General features: G+C 41.8%; 1 protein-coding gene across 2 annotated transcripts in view; it reads left to right on the forward strand.

The window, feature by feature from the left end:
* Positions 1 to 17679, forward strand: part of LOC100567492 (transcription factor COE1) — a 160633-nt gene that overhangs the window by 105354 nt on the left and 37600 nt on the right. For both annotated transcript variants that reach the window (XM_062982246.1, XM_062982247.1), the window contains exon 12: positions 3825 to 3913. In XM_062982246.1, the coding sequence (XP_062838316.1) occupies positions 3825 to 3913 (89 nt within the window). The remainder of the gene's footprint in view (positions 1 to 3824; positions 3914 to 17679) is intronic.

Here is a 17679-nt window from a genome sequence, read left to right on the forward strand (position 1 = left end):
CTGTAGTTCTTTTTTTTCCAAATTTGACTATTATACACTTTAATTTTCACCACTCGTTTAATTTCCTTCTGTTAAAAAAAAAGGCCATGATGAAGAAGAAGAAAAAAAGAACTCAGGGAGAAATTTTAAGCATCATCGGCATTTCACAAGAACGTGTGGGTCACATTATTGCTTTGTTTGGCTGTCGGAAGATCTGTGCCCGATGGGTCCTGTGAGACGCCGGTTGCGGAAACAGAGTGTTGACTTCTTCTGTGACGGCTTCAGAAAACGTGTTCATTGTTGGCAGAAATGTATCCAATTGTCTGGTGATGATGTGGAAAAGTGAATAGTGGTAGTTAAAGAGCACATTCTAAGGATTATTTCTGTGTTTGATTTATTAAAATATTCCCATCCAAACCCAAGTAACGAAGGCGGAGGCATTACTTTTCATTCAGCCCTCATGTGTGTGTATATATATATATATTCTCTGCCGGCTCTTTCGCTGCCCTGGGAGCACAACCCCAAAGCCATTATCCCCATCCGCACTGCACTCCCCATTCCATGCTTAATCCCGTGTGCTTTGGCCTGTGAAAGGCTTTTGGGGGGGGGGGCATTGAAGCGGGGGGCGGCAAGCGGTAGAAAATCAATACCAATTACTGGTGCCCAGAACTGGAATTGCAGCATATGTTTACGCTAAATCAGGCAATCTATCTTCATCTCGGCCCCGTAATGAAGCACGCCAATCTGGGGGCGGGGGGGGGGGGGGGGAGGAGAGCGAGTGCCTCTTAGATGAATGACAGGTTTGGGGGCAAATAGAGGAAGGGGGGGGGAACCCTGGCTTTCTGTGCTGGATGATATGGAGACGTCTTGGGCCGGGGAGGCGCATCAGAGAGGCAGAGCAGCGCATGCATGTCTCCCTCTGTGTGCACCATTCTTGCCGTTATTAGCACAATCTCCTTTGAAAGCAAGCCATATGAGGACAGATGGGAGGGACTGGGCAATTTTGTCACCGCAGAGTCAAGCAAGATTAGACAAGGGGACACAAAAGAGGCAAGCGGTGGGTTTTTCGGCCCTTCTTTCTCACCCCGAAGGGGACTCAGGGCGGATCGCAATGTACACATACATGGCAAACATTCAATGCCATATGAACATAGAGACAGAGACAAACAGAGACACAGAGGCTATTTAACATTTTCCAGCTTCTGACTTCATGAGGATGTGCTTGATTCTGGCCACAGGGGGAGTTGCTGCTTCATCATCTGCTGTGGCACCGAGTCCTTGGGTACTTCCTCATTTCAAACGCTGCTGGTTGATTTTGTCAGGGGATGATGGGAGGCGGAGTGGATTCCAAAATTCATCATCCCGGTCTCACCTCCTTCTCCAGACTGTATTCCCATGCTGAGAAACAGCACTGGTTAAACAAACACTCCAGCAGACAAAGTCCAACTGTTGATTAACTTTATTTACATGTCTATTTACAGTTTGCAATTCTCGGCTTCGGAGCATAGCATTCATAGTCCATCTTAATAATAATAATAATAATACATAATAACTTTATTTTTATACCCCGCCCCATCTCCCCGAAGGGACTCGGGGCGGCTTACATGGGGCCTGGCCCAATAAAACAAACAAATAACAGTAACAAAGCAATAAAACAATTATCCCAATAAAAAACACCAGCGAATGCTCAAGCCGAACTCCACAGAGATTAGATAACAACATTCCTCAGTCCGGAGGAAGTTCCAACTCTCAAAGGCAGGAAATCAAGCCTGATAGGTCACAGTAATCACAACAGGCTGTCAGTCAAAACTAGCCTGCTGTTAACTATTTCATTACTGAAAATACACACTCTAGCTCATCAGCAGTAAACACTTGATTTACATTTCATACAAATACAACCATACTCCAACAGATTTTTATGGTGTCACAAATTAGTTAAATTAGCCTCCCCACATAAGTGGTACCTAAATTTCCTACTTGATAGATGCAACTATCTTTTGGGTTGCTTAGGTCAACAATGAGCAGGGCTATTTTTTATTTTAATGTTCAGGTGCTCACTCCGACATGGTCTGGCCTCGAACTCATGACCTCTTGGTCATAGTGATTTATTGCAGCTGGCTACGAACAAGCCTGCGCCATAGTAATTTTGACTAAATTATCTCCCCCAAATTAAGGTGTGCACTAGATTTGGGTCATACGGTCATCTTAGTGCTGAGCCAAAACAAAAGGGAAAGCTACTTCAGGAGTCCATAGATCTCCTCTTTGAGGGACATCGCCTCTCATTAAATGTCCTTTTCTCAATGTTATGCGATCCTGAGATTTGTAGTTTGGTGAGGCATCGGCATTCTTTGGCAGAAAAGGCTCAAGACCTTGTAAAACTACAGCTCCCATGATCCCATAGCATTGAACCAAGGCAATTACAGTACTGTAAATTCATTTTTGCAGCATAGATGCACCCCAAGGCTTTCATTTCCATTGTTCTAAATTACAAAATGTGCACTTTTTTGCTATTGTGCATCACATTTGGCAGCAAATACTGTATATACTCCAATATAAGCCTAGTTTTTCAGCCTTTTCTTTAGGACTAAAAAAGCCCCCCTCGGCTTATACTCGGCTGAGGATCCTGGTTGGCTTATATTTGGGTCAGCTTATACTCCAGAATATATGGTACATTTATTTTTCTCTATTATTATTGGTATTATTACATTTATTATTTTTCTCTATTATTGTTGCTACTATTACATTTATTTTACTCTATTTTTATTATTAATAATACATTTATTATTTCACTTTGATCTTATTATTATTATTGCATTGATTATTTTACTCTATTATTACATGTATTATTTTCCTGTAATTATTATTATTATTATTATTATTATTATTACATGTATTATTTTACTCTATTATTATTAAAAGGATACATAAGCACATTTACATTGAAGAAGATGAGAATAATGATTTGATCAGAGTTAGACAGTCTTATCTTAAATTAAAGCTTGATGTAAATATTCAAAAACATTTAACCTACTGATGCCTAATTAATGTAATTTTTTGGTATCTATTTTTATTTCTGAAATTTACCACTTTCGGCTTATACTGGAGTCAATGATTTCCCAGTTTTTTTGTGGCAAAATTAGGTGCCTCGGCTTATATTCAGGTCGGATTATATTCGAGTGGCTTCAGGGTTTTGAAAATTGTGCGCATTAGACTTGAGTAATTCCAGTATATTTAATTTGCATTTTTCAGATTCCCCAGAATTTGCAAAATCAAAGGCCTTGCGTCTCTCTGAAGTCTCTCATTCAGAGGCGCCAACAATACACATCCCACTTTTTCTCTAAGTGACACAAAGTCTGCATCTGCACTGTAGAATTAATACAGTTTGGCACCACTTTAACTGTCGGGAATCCTGGGCAGTGTGGTGTGGCACCCATAGAGAAGGCTCGAGACCTTGTAAAGCTAAAATACACAGGATTCCATAAAATTGAGTCATGGCAAGTTAAAACTGGGATCAAACTGCATTAATTCTGCAGTGCGGATCTAGCTCAGGCATGGGCAAACTTTGGCCCTGCAGGTGTTTTGGACTCCAACTCCCACAATTCCTAGCAGCCGATAGGCTGCTAGGAATTGTGGGAGTTGGAGTCCAAAACACCTGGAGGGCCAAAGTTTGCCCATGCCTGAGCTAGATCCATCTTGGAAGCCTATATATATATATATATATATATATATATATATATATATATATATATATATCTGTATATTAAAGCAAAAGACATTTAAATCCACTCTCTTGGTAGTTTGTTGTTTCCCATTTCATCTTCGTGTCTTTTTCTTTCTGCCCATAGCCCTGAATGAGCCCACCATTGACTACGGGTTCCAGCGTTTGCAAAAGGTGATCCCACGGCACCCCGGAGACCCCGAGCGCTTGCCAAAGGTAGCATTATTTCCCATTCGTTTTGAGATATTTCACTGTGCATTTGATGTGTTTCCTCTCAGCACCTGATAATCCAGTTCAAAGCAGATATCATGGATAATCTGCCTTAATAGATTGGGCTCGGGCTGTGGCGCAGGCTGGAGAGCAGCTGCAATGAATCACTGCAATGAATCACTCTGACCAGGAGGTCATGAGTTCGAGGCCCGCTCGGAGCCTATGTTTGTCTTGTCTTTGTTCTATGTTAAAAGGCATTGAATGTTTAACTATATGAGTAATGTGATCCGCCCTGAGTCCCCTTCGGGGTGAGAAGGGCGGAATATAAATGCTGTAAATAAATAAAATAAAATAAAATAATATTCTGGGTTATATGGCTGTGTGGAAGGGCCCTTAATAAGGTTCTTGCTATAAAAATTATTATTATTATTATTATTATTATTATTATTATTATTATTATTATTTATTAGCGACATTTATAACCTGCCCTTCTCACCCCGAAGGGGACTCAGGGCAGCTTACAAGTTATATATACATACAATATATTATATTATTAGCATAGCACAATATAAGCACTATATAAGCATTATATATTATTATATTGTAATATACGACTATATTGCAATCTTAGTAGTAATATTACATGTAATATAAAAATACAATTATAATAGTATATTCTTTTATTATATTGTATTACATTATAATGTTATTTACAATATTATATGTATATACAATATGTGATAATATTAGTACAGTAGAGTCTCACTTATCCAACATAAACGGGCCAGCAGAACGTTGGATAATAAGGAGGGATTAAGGAAAAGCCTATTAAACATCAAATTAAGTTATGATTTTACAAATTAAGCACCAAAACATCATGTTTGGCAACAAATTTGACAGAAAAAGCAATTAAATACACAGCAATGTTATGTAGTAATTACTGTATTTACCAATTTAGCACCAAAACATCACAATGTATTGAAAACATTGACTACAAAAACATTGACTACTAAAAGGCAGACTGCGTTGGATAATCCAGAATGTTGGCTACGTGAATGTTGGATAAGTGAGACTCTACTGTATAGTATAATATGAATATTATATATTATTATATTGTTCTATTGATACAGGAGACTTGCTTTTCTCCCGTGGGTGGGATTCAAAGCAGTGTAGAACATATAAAATACATACAAATACATCCAGCCACAATAAATAATCAGTTAAAACATCCTAATATTAAAAAACTCAATTAACATATCAAATAAAACAATTAAAAAACTTACAGCAAGCACCATTTAAAGTTATCCTCAGCTACTGAAGTTATTTGTCAAATATTATCAAAATATTTATCAAACTGCCACTGCCTATTATCATTCATCTGGGAAGGCCTGGCTCCACAGAAAGGTTTTAATTTGCGAACGAAAAGCAAATAAAAAGGATTTTTATCCATCTGTTTTAAAAAAGGATGGGAAGGAATGAAAACATTACAGTATCTAGCCAGATCATCTCCAGAAGAATCTCCAGAAAAAAGTGTGTGATGTGCAATTATTATGATAATAGGCAAGTAGTATGTTTCTGGTTTAAGGATTTTTCCATCATGTTCAACTTGCAGAAAATGCAACTTTTTGAATCATTGGTTCCAACTTAGTGATGGAGCATTTGTTTTAGATGCTAAAGCATCCGGTTTTATTTATTGACATCTCCATCTGAAGTGCACGGCCCAACAACAACAACAACAATTTCTTGGTGTCTTGCTTTTTAGGCTTGTTCCTGGAGTTATTTGTGGTGCTGATTCAGTAAATGGCATTGGATAGACTGCACTAATTTTCAGGGTTGTTGTATGTTTTTCGGGCTGTATGGCCACGTTCCAGAAGTATTCTCTCCTGACGTTTCGCCCACATCTGTGGCAGGCATCCTCAGAGGTTGTGAGGTATGTTGGAAAACTAAGAAAGGAAGGTTTATATATCTTCAAAACCTAGTTTCCAATAGACCTGACAACCTCTAAGGATGCCTGCCATAGATGTGGGTGAAACGTCAGGAGAGAATGCTTCTGGAACATGGCCACACTGCCCGGAAAACACACAACAACTCTGTGATCCCGGCCATGAAAGCCTTCGACAACACACTGCACTAATTCTAGTTTCTTAGATATGGTTATTATGGTTTCCTATGGGTGGGCAGATGGCATCTGACATATAGCAGATGTTCTATATTCCTCAAACTGGTCACAGGTATAGAACCGGAATTCGGTCTAACATTTGAGGCAGTAAAATGTGTGTTGTCCAATGTAGTCAGTTCCTTTTTAGTTGTGATCTACTAAGACCTCAATATCTGTTTCACCCCATAATCATCTTTCATCGTTCCCTTTTCTGATCCTTCCAGAGGTATATATTTGGTGGAACTAGAAATGCTAATCTGTGTGGATCTTGTGTTCCTTTGGAATACAATTGATGCAAGGAGTGCAAGAGCTATTATATGCCACAGACTTTAGAAATGATCAGACGCAGGCACTAGGAGTGTGGGCTGTGGCGCAGGCTGGTGAGCTGCCAGCTGCAACAAATTACTCAAACCAAGAGGTCATGAGTTCGAGGCCAGCTCGGAGCCTGCGTTTGTCTTTGTCTTTGTTCTATGTTAAGGCATTGAATGTTTGCCTTATATGTGTAATATAAGGCTGTGGCGCAGCTGGCTAGTAACTAGCTGCAATAAATCACTACTGACCGAGAGGTCATGAGTTCGAAGCCCGGGTCGGGTTAAGCCCCCGACCATTAAATAGCCCGGCTTGCTGTTGACCTATGCAGTCCCGAAAGACAGTTGCATCTGTCAAGTAGGGAAATTTAGGGACTCTTTATGCGGGGAGGCTAATTTAACTAATTTACAACACCATAAAACTGCCAGCAAAACACGAGGAAAGGAATGAGGAAGTACAGCCACTAGTGGACGGTGAAGCAACAGCTCCCCCTGTGGCCGGAATCGTGAAGCTGGAAAAATGTTAAAAATGCCTCTGAGTCTGTCTACTGTATGTTGTTTATCTGTTGGCATTGAATGTTTGCCATATATGTGTTCATTGTAATCCACCCTTCGGGGTGAGAAGGGCGGAATATAAATACTGTAAATAAATAAATAAATAAATAAAGTGATCCACCCTGAGTCCCCTTTGGGGTGAGAAAGGCGGAATATAAATACTGTAAATAAATAAAATAAAATAAAATAAATAGGAGTGGGCCAGTTCTCCACCCGCGTGCCTCTCTTTGCAAGTAGAAATCCTGGCTCAAAGGAGGCCGACCCTTCAAGCGGCCTGAAGAGGTGGCTGTTTTCTTCCTCCATCCTTGGCCAAAGCGTAGCTAATGCCTCTGGGCAGGGAACAAATGCCGGGGAGAAGGGAGGACCTCAGATGGAGAGCGACAGCAGGAAGCGGACACCAAATTGGAGCCATTTATCACAGGATGACAAGCCCGCCCTGGCGACAACAGACCCCTCCGCAGCCCTGGCTCTGGAAATGGGGAGCTACGGCATGGTCAGGGGCTGTTAGGAAAAGTTATAGGCTTTGGTTCAGAGTTACCATTCGCAACCTTGACACCTACATTTTGTCAAAATTCTAAAGTTGAAAGAGATCCCCAAGTGTCATCCAGTCCAACCCCCTTTCTGCCAGGCTCTTCTTCTTCTTCATTCACATAGTCGTCTCTGACTCTTCGTGACCTCATGACCAGTCCAGGCCAGAGCTCCCTGTCAGCCGTTTCTGCTCCCAGTTCCTTCAAGGTCAAGCCAGTCACTTCAAGGATACCGTCCATCCATCTCGCCCTTGGTTGGCCTCTCTTCCTTTTTCCTTCCATTTTCCCCAGCATCATTCTCTTCTCCAAGCTTTCCTGACTCCTCATGATGTGGCCAAAATACTTCAACTTTGCCTCTAATATCCTTTCCTCCAGTGAGCAGCCATTGGGCATCATTTCCTGGAGGATGGACTGGTTGGATCTTCTTGCCAAGGTCCAAGGCACTCTCAGGATTTTCCTCCAGCACCAGAGTCCAAAAGCGTCTCTCTTCCTTCGCTCAGCCTTCCTTATGGTCCAGCTCTCTCTCGCATCCATAGGTTACTATGGGGAAGACCATGGCTTTGACTCTGCGGACCTTCATTGCCAGTGTAATGTCTCTGCTCTTCACTATTTTGTCCAGGTTGGCCATTGCTCTCCTCCCAAGAAGGAAACGTCTTCTGATTTCCTAGCTGCAGTCTGCATCTGCAGTCATCTTCGCACCTAGAAGTATAAAGTCCGTCACTGCCTCCACGTTTTCTCCCTCTATTTGCCATTTGTCAATCAGCCTGGTTGCCATAATCTTGGTTTTCTTGATGCTTAACTGCAACCCAGCTTTTGCCCTTTCTTCTTCCTTTCTCCTTGATGATAAGGATCCTCAGCTCCTCTTCACTTTCAGCTTTTATCAGAGTGGTATCGTCTGCATACCTAAGGTTGTGAATGTTTCTTCCACCAATTTTAACTCCAGCCTTGGATTCCTCAAGCCCCGCACGTCTCATGATGTGTTCTGCGTACAAGTTGAATAGGGAGGGTGAACATATGCAGCCCTGATGTCCGCACTCCTTTCCCAATCTGGAACCCGTCTCCTGTTCCGTGGTCTGTTCTGACTGTGGCTACTTGGTCTTTATACAGATTTCTCAGGAGACAGACAAGGGGACTTGGTCTCCCCAGACCACCAAGAACATGCCACAGTTTATTATGATCCACACAGTCGAAGGCTTTAGAATAGTCAATAAAGCAGAAGTAGATGTTTTTCTGGAACTCCCTGCCTTCCTCCATTATCCAGCGGATATTGGCCATTGGGTCTCTGGTTCCTCTGCCTTTTCTGAACCCAGCTTGGACATCTGGCAGCTCTCGCTCCATGTCTTGCTGGAGTCTGCCTTGCAGGATCTTGAGCATTACCTTCCTGGCATGGGAAATAAGGGCCACTGTACGGAAGTTTGAGCATTCTTTAGCATTTCCCTTTTTTGGTATGGGGATATAAGTTGATTTTTTCCAATCTGATGGCCATTCTTGAGTTTTCCATATTTGCTGGCATATGGCATGCATCACCTTGACAGCATCATCTTTCAAGACTTTAAACAGCTCAGCTGCCTTGTTATTAGCAGTGCTTCTTAAGGCCCATTCAACCTCACTCCTCAGGATGTCTGTTCCAGGAAGACACAATCCAAACCCTCCTGATCAATGAACATCCAGCCTCCATTGAAAAACCTCCAGAGAAGTAAACTCGACTGGACCTTACGATAGTCTATGTTCCACTACCTAGACTTGTTTGAAGGGATCCTCAAAGGCCATCCAGTATAGTCTGATTCTGCTACAAAGAAATCCACCATTCAAGCCTTCCTGACAGATGTCCCTTCAGCCTCGGTTGGAAAACCTCCAGAGAAGAAAACTCCACCAGATTCTCAGACAGTCTGTAGTCCATTAGAGTTGGTGGGACATCCAGTCTAACCCCATTCTGCAGGGCAGGGATACAAAATCCAAGGCCTCCTGATAGATAGTTATCCAGCCTCTGTGTAAAAACCTCCAGAGAAGGAGGCTGGATCTACACTGCCATATAAAACCCAGAGTATCTGCTTTGAACTGGATTATAGGGCAGTGGAGACTTACATAATCCCGTCCAAAGCAGACAGTGTGGATTATCTGATATGATCATCTGGATTATATGGCAGTGTAGATCCATCCGGAGACTCCAGCGGACTCCTAGGCAGTAGGATCTTCCAATATTGATATTGACAAGTCAAAACATGTCCAGAGAAGGGTTCCCAAAATGGTTTGAAGTCTGGAAACCATTAATCTCTATGAGAAACACCTTAGGGAGGTGGGGGTATTTAACCTGGAGAAGAGAAGGCTGGAAGAAGGGGACATGAGGGCCATGTCCCATCGAGAAAAGATGTCCCATTGAGGAGGAAAGGGAAAGTTTGTTTTCTGATGCTGAGGAGACTGGGACACAATGGAACCAATGGTTCAAATTGCAGGAAATAATGAAGACTTTGTAAACAAATGGAGGCTGGCACTTGGGTATCTGGAAAAGAAGACAAAGGTAGATTTGATGACTGCCATAAAGGGGATTTAGTGAAAGAAGATACATGGGTAGTTGATGGTTAAGTTACGTGATCCTTACTGAGGGGTATCGGAGGTCTAGGGGGTTGGGCTCACGGGTGAGGGGTTTGGGGGACAAGGATAAGTTAAGGTAGAACAATGGTACAGCCACCCTGTGAATATCCATTAGTTTAACAAGTGCTGGCTGTACACTACAGTGTAAATCTTTATATCTTTCTGTATTTTTTTCTTTTTTATATGTGTGTATTTTAATTTACTTCTTGTTTTTCACTTTCATGAATGTCTGTTATAATTTCTAAAATAATTTTTAAAAAATTCAAAAAAAAATTGCAGGAAAAGAGATTCCATGTAAACCTTAGGAAGAACTTCCTGATGGTCAGAGCAGTTCAGCAGTGAAATATAGGTTGCCTTGGAGTGTAGTCATCGTCTATAGGGAGGGCTTGGATTGTGTCCTCTTGCCTTGCAGAATAGGGCTGGACTGGGTGGCCTTTAGAGTGTCTTCCAAGTCTTCTATGATTCTATCACAGCATCATTAGGAAATACAAGGGTGAGAAGAGACCCTTGACAGAGGACCTCCTTGCATCCCACTCCCCACCTCCCAGGAGAGCGATATCCGTTCTGACGTGAGCTTCTGCCTTTATGGAGCTGCCTTTCATCCCTCCCTCCTTTCTTTCCCCAAGACTTCGGTGCGGGGCTAGTCGCTAGTCTCGGCCGGCCATTCATCATACTTAAGCTACCTGTCGTATCCGGGCTGTGATGAAACCAAGCTTCCCTTGCTGCTTCCCCCCTCCGCTCCCTTGCGTCTTCTGGCACTGACAGCAGGTAGACATGGTAATCATGTGCTCACACATGCATACATGGGCCTCACTCCACGCTAGTCGGTGGGCGACACAACAGAAGGGAATGCACTCGTCTCTTCTCTTCTTTTATCCCATCCGTATTGAGAATGGAGATATGCCCATCCTATAAAGCAAGGGTGGAAAGGGCTTTCTTCTAGGATCCATTTAAATTATTATTGACACAATGACATTGTATGACACAGCAAACAAGATAGACATGCTGGATTTCGTTTCACAAAATCACAAGTCGAACACTTCCCAAGTGTCTGGATTTGGAAGTCCCACAGTATCTTTGCGTGTTCATTTTCTATTACCTTTGCAGGTTTGTGATCCCACCAGTTCTTTACTGCTGGGAGGTGGTACTTGAGGCATAAGTTCCAATGGATCATTTGGGCCACATAGTTGTGCCTCTGTTTGTAGTCAATCTGTGCAATTTTCTTACAGCAGCTGAGGTTATGATCAATGGTTTCGTCAGCTTCCTTGCACAGTCTGCATTATTATTATTATTTTATTATGACACAGAAAACAAGATAGACATGCTGGATTTCATATCACAAAATCACAAGTCGAACACTTCCCAAGTGTCTAGGACTGTGTGATGTATTTTCGGATGACGCGCGCAGATCCCAGTCGGGTGGCCTTTTGCAGTTGGCAGATCGTAATTTTGTCAATGTCTATTGTTCCAAATGCCAGCTGAGATGGCACAGCACCCAAGGCGCCCATCACCACCGGGACCACCTATACTGGTTTCTGCCAGAGTCTTTGAAGTTCAGTCTTCAGGTCCTGAGAGCGGCTGAGTTTTTCCTGTTGTTTTTTGTCAATGCGACTGTCACCTGGGATGGCAACATCAATGATCCAAACCTTTTTCTTTTCCACAACTGTGATGTCTGGTGTGTTGTGTTCCAGAACTTTGTCAGTCTGGATTCAGAAGTCCCACAGTATCTTTGCATGCTCATTCTCCAATACCTTTGCAGGTTTGTGATCCCACCAGTTCTTTTCTGCTGGGAGGTGGTACTTGGGACATAAGTTCCAATGAATCATTTGGGCCACATAGTTGTGCCTCTGTTTGTAGTCTGTCTGTGCGATTTTCTTACAGCAGCTGAGGATATGATCAATGGTTTCGTCGGTTTCCTTGCACAGTCTACATTTTGGGTCATTATTATTATTATTATTATTATTATTATTATTATTATTATTATTTCTTATCCGTCTCTCCTCATAGTTCTTTTCGGCAGTCCATTATATCTGTAAAACTTTTTTTTCTAGCACATTTAAAAACATATTGACTTTCTTGGTTGTTGTTTGCATAAGCAGCTGGACTTTGTTTTTGCTCAGAGTGGAATATTGATATAGGCATGTGTTGCACATGGATGTGCATAGAAGCACATTGCGCATAGATGCCAATGGAGAAACACGTGAGGTCTGTTTGGATTCCATACTTCAATTCCCATGAATTGCCCCTTTTTCTGGCCAAAAAAGAAGGCTAATTATTTCTTCTGGAAGTTTGCAGAAGGGACCAATTGCAGTAGAGTCTCACTTATCCAAGGTTCTGTATTATCCAACACAGTTTGCCTTTTAGTAGTCAATGTTTTTGTAGTCAATTTTTCAATACATAGCAAAATTTTGGTGCTAAATTCATAAATACAGTAATTATTACATAACGCTATCGTGTACTGAACTGCTTTTTCTATCCATTTGTTGTAAAGCATGATGTTTTGGTGCTTAATTTCTAAAATCATAACTTAATTTGATGTTTAATAGGCTTTTCCTTTAATCCCTCCTTATTATCCAACATTTTTGCTTATCCAATGTTCTGCTGGCCCATTTATGTTGGATAAGTGAAACTCTACTGTATTGCCTTTTAAATATGTTGTACACACATTGGTCACAATTCCTTTGGGAACTTGTCGCTGTTATTTCCCAGCAAGTCAACTTTGGATGCATCTACACTGTTGAATTAATGCAGTTTGACACCAGGGCTCAGTGCTAAGGAATCTTCAGAGTTTTTGTTTTGCAGTCGTTGGAAGAATCATAGAATAGTAGAGTTGGAAGAGACCTCATGGGCCATCCAGTCCAACCCCATTCTGCCAAGAAGCAGGAAATCGCATTCAAAGCACCCCCGACAGATGGCCATCCAGCCTCTGCTTAAAAGCCTCCAAAGAAGGAGCCTCCACCACAGTCCGGGGCAGAGAGTTCCACTGCCGAACAGCCCTTCTCACAGTGAGGAAGTTCTTCCTGATGTTCAGGTGGAATCCCCTTTCCTGTAGTTTGAAGCCCTTGTTCCATTGTGTCCTAGTCTGCAGGGCAGCAGAAAACAAGCTTGCTCCCTCCTCCCTATGACTTCCCTTCACGTATTTGTACATGGCTCTCATGTCTCCTCTCAGCCTTCTCTTCTGCAGGCTAAACATGCCCAGTTCTTTAAGCCGCTCCTCATAGGGCTTGTTCTCCAGACCCTTAATCATTTTAGTCGCCCTCCTCTGGACGCTTTCCAGCTTGTCAACATCTCCCTTCAACTGCGGTGCCCAGAATTGGACACAGTGTGATTCCAGGTAAAGTGGTCTGACCAAGGCAGAATAGAAAGAGGGGGAGCAGGACTTCCCTGGATCTAGACGCTAATCCCCTCTTGATGCAGGACAGAATCCCATTGGCTTTTTTAGCTGCTGCATCACATTGTTGGCTCATGTTTAACTTCTTCCCCAAGAGGACTCCAAGGTCTTTTTCGCACACACTGCTGTCAAGCCAGGCATCGTCCCCCAATCTGTATCTTTGATTTCCATTTTTTCTGCCGAAGTGAAGTATCTTGCATTTGTCCCTGTTGAACTTCATTTTGTTAGTTTTGGCCCATCTCTCTAGTCTGTCAAGATCGTTTTGAATTCTGCTCCTGTCTTCTGGAGTGTTAGCTATCCCTCCCAGTTTGGTGTCGTCTGCAAACTTGATGATCGTGCCTTCTAACCCTTCGTCTAAGTCGTTAATAAAGATGTTGAACAGAACCGGGCCCAGGACGGAGCCCTGCGGCACTCCACTTGTCACTTCTTTCCATGATGAAGACGACGCATTGGTGAGCACCCTTTGGGTTCGTTCGCTTCGCCAATTGCAGATCCACCTAACCGTAGTTTTGTCTAGCCCACATTTTACTAGTTTGTTTGCCAGAAGGTCGTGGGGGACTTTGTCGAAGGCCTTACTGAAATCCAAGTACGCTACATCCACAGCATTCCCTGTATCGACCCAACTCGTAACTCTGTCGAAAAAAGAGATCAGATTAGTCTGGCATGACTTGTTTTTGGTAAATCCGTGTTGAAGAGAAGGTGAAAGGCCTTGAAAAACTACAATTCCCAAGAAACAGTTGGTTATTTTTGTCCATTGCAGCACTTTAGAAGCAAGGTTGTGCATGGGATGGTATTATGCATAGTTTTGTATTGCACATTTTTGTACATAGAGGCACATTGTTCAAAGATGCCAGTAAGCATTTAGAGGTACAAGTGGAGGAAGACTTGGTGCTGCGTCCATTTCCATCTCAGTCCTCCATTCAACATAATGGTTGCATTGCACGTCAAACATAAATGTAAGATCACAACAAAAAAAAAAAACCTGAACTAGAAGTTGGACTTTATTATTCTTTCATAATCTTTCATAATCCCCTTCTACACTGCCATATAAAATCCAGACTATTCTTTGAACTCATATCATACAGTTCAAAGCAGATAATGTTGCATCGTTCTTCTTTTGCCACTTTTGGAAAATGAACCGAAGTTTCCAGTCCTCTTTTTTTTTGGTCAGCTGTTAACATTCCTGTGTCTTAAAGGCTGCAGCATGTAATTGATGTTTTCAATTGGCTTCTTTAAAAACCCAGGAGGAAATTTGCTCCAAGGTTTGTGACGGACTGGATATCCATCATGTGCCGTTAAGCTCCAACATCTGGCAGACAGAGTTAAATGCAGGAAGGGCTGACTGAGGGCCACCGGTCCTCTCTCAAGCATCCCTCCCTGTCTTTAGCAAATCCTTTTAAAAAGAACCCTCCTGATACTTCTTTTAGTCTGGAGAAAGACCCAGGAGCATTTACTTTTGTTTAGGCTTCCATCCTGACTCCTAGAGGAATCAATGGAAAGGAAAAGGAACACTGTTTGTGCATATTTAGAGTTGAGATTTGGAAGGGACCCCCAAAGGGCATCTAGTCTAACCTGCTTTTGTGCCATTGCTAAACCTTTCCCAAAGAGATAGGCATCAGCTACTTATTTATTGTCTTAGACCAGGGGTCCCCAAACTAAGGCCCGGGGGCCGGATGTGGCCCTCCGAGGTCATTTACCTGGCCCCTGCCCTGTCAGACCCCTGGCAGCAGAGCACCAAGAACCATACACGGAGGCCAATCTCTATCTAATATCTTTATTAAGGAAATATATAAAAGCAATAAAAACAAGTGAAGAATATAGTTCAGAAGCAGACCTTTCAAATGAGGTCAAATATAGTCCAAAAATGTATTGTCCAATAAATGATATTAGAGTTCAAAGTTCTTTATCCAATACCGAAACACACACTATTGCCAAGCAATAGTGTGGGGAAATGTCTGAGTCTCTGGAGTCCTAGGTAGCTTGACAACAAGGCTGGAAACAAGGCTGGATACAAGGCAAACAATGATTCTTGGAACAAGGTCCGTGGTTAAAAGCAAGCGAGGCAAGTCTTGATTATTTAATCCGGGAAACAAGGAACTTGGGTTACGAAGTCCACACACGATCTCACTCCTGAAGCTGATCTGTTGACTCCGCAAAGATACTCCCGCGTCAAGCACCTATATTGGGGTCTCGTTTTCCCGCCAACAATCTCATGTTTTCGTCTTCATCTGCCACGATGGCACTAGGAGCAGGACTACAAGGCCCATGAGGCATCACACGCCCTCAGTTTCAAAATATAATATATTTATATACATATAATATTGATAATAATATTATAATGTAATACAATATAACAGTAATAATAATACCATATAATAATATTAATTATATATTCTACTAGCTGTGCCTGGCCACGCGTTGCTGTGGCAAAGTCTGGTGGTATGGGAAATAAAGTATTGAGGAATTGGTGGTAGTTAAGGTCAAGGGTAAAGGTTTTCCCCAGACATTAAGTCCAGTCGTGTCTGACTCTGGAGGTTGGTGCTCATCTCCATTTCTAAGCCGAAGAGCCGGCGTTGTCCGTAGACTCCTCCAAGGTCATGTGGGATGACTACATGGAGCAGCGTTACCTTCCCGCCGGAGCAGTACCTATTGATGCACTCACATTTGCATGTTTTCGAACTTCTGGGTTGGCAGAAGCTGGGGCTAACAGTGGGGGCTCTCACCGCTCCCCCAATTCAAACCTGTGGCCTTTCGGTCCAGAAGTTCAGCAGCTCAGCGCTTTAACACGCTGCGCCATCAGGGGATATTATTTCCTAAAGGTTGTGAATATACAATATTTCTGATTGGTTTTTTTTTGTTTGTTGGAGGCAAGTATGAATGCTGCAATTAGGAAAAATGATTAGGATGTAATGGCCTTGCAGCTTTAAAGCCTGGCTGTTTCCTCCCTGAGTGAATTTTTTGTTGGGAGGTGTTAGCTGGCCCTGATTGTTTCCTGTGTGGAATTCCCCTGTTTATTTACTGTCCTGGTTTTAGAGATTATATTGTTCTGCATTATTCTATCCCAGTAATTATTTCATATTAAAGAAGAATCTCACTTATCCAACATTCGCTTATACAATGTTCTGGATTATCCAACGCAGTCTGCCTTTTCATAATCAATGTTTTTGTAGTCAGTGTTTTAAATTCATTGTGATATTTTAGTGGTAAATTTGTAAATACAGTACAGTAGAGTCTCACTTATCCAACATAAACGGACCGTTGGATAAGCGAATATGTTGGATAATGAGGAATTAAGGATAACCCTATTAAACATCAAATTAAGTTATGATTTTACAAATGAAGCACCAAAACATCATGTTAGACAACAAATTTGTCAGAAAAAGTAGTTCAGTACACAGTAATGCTATATAGTAATTACTGTATTTATGAATTTAGCACCAAAATATCACGATATATTGAAAGCATTGACTACAAAAATGCGTTGGATAATCCAGAACGTTGGATAAGCGAGTGTTGGATAAGTGAGACTCTACTGTAAATACTACATAGCATTACTGCGCATGGAACTACTTTTTCTGTCAAATTTGTTGTATAATATGATGTTTTGGTGCTTAATTTGTATAACGATTACCTCATTTGATGTTTAATTGGCTTTTCCTGAATCCCTTCTTATTATCCAACATATTCACTTATCCTGCCAGCCTGTTTACGTTGGATAAGTGAGACTCTACTGTATATTTCTAATCTTATATTATCTGCTCAGAACTGGATTATATGAGGCTCCTTCTTCACAGCTGTATAAAATGCACACTGAAGTGGATTATATGGTAGTGTGGAGTCAAGATAATCCAGTGCAAAGCAGATAATATAAGATTATAAATGGGTTATATAGCTGTGTTGAAGGGCCTTGAGTCTACACTGCCATATAATCCAGTGCAAATTAGATAATCTGTGGAAGAAGCCTAAGTGAGGCCTAAATCAGCCTGTCCCCTAACTGAAACCTGGCTGTCCCTTGGTTGCTAGGCAACCAAGTGGGCAGAGATTAGCCCTCTAAACTGGCAGCAATTGGATAAAAAAATTATTGCTCTCCCTCTAATTAAGACTTTATTTTTCTTTTCTTTTTGTTGTATCAACCTTGAGGCTTGGATGATGGGTTGTGTTGTCAAATTTTGAGGTTGGGGGGCCTGTACTTTTGTTGTTTTGTGAATCGCCGTGATGCCATCACTCTTTTATATATATAG

The sequence above is a fragment of the Anolis carolinensis genome, chromosome 5 (genome assembly GCF_035594765.1).
Source record: "Anolis carolinensis isolate JA03-04 chromosome 5, rAnoCar3.1.pri, whole genome shotgun sequence".
NCBI classification, from domain to species: domain Eukaryota; kingdom Metazoa; phylum Chordata; class Lepidosauria; order Squamata; family Dactyloidae; genus Anolis; species Anolis carolinensis.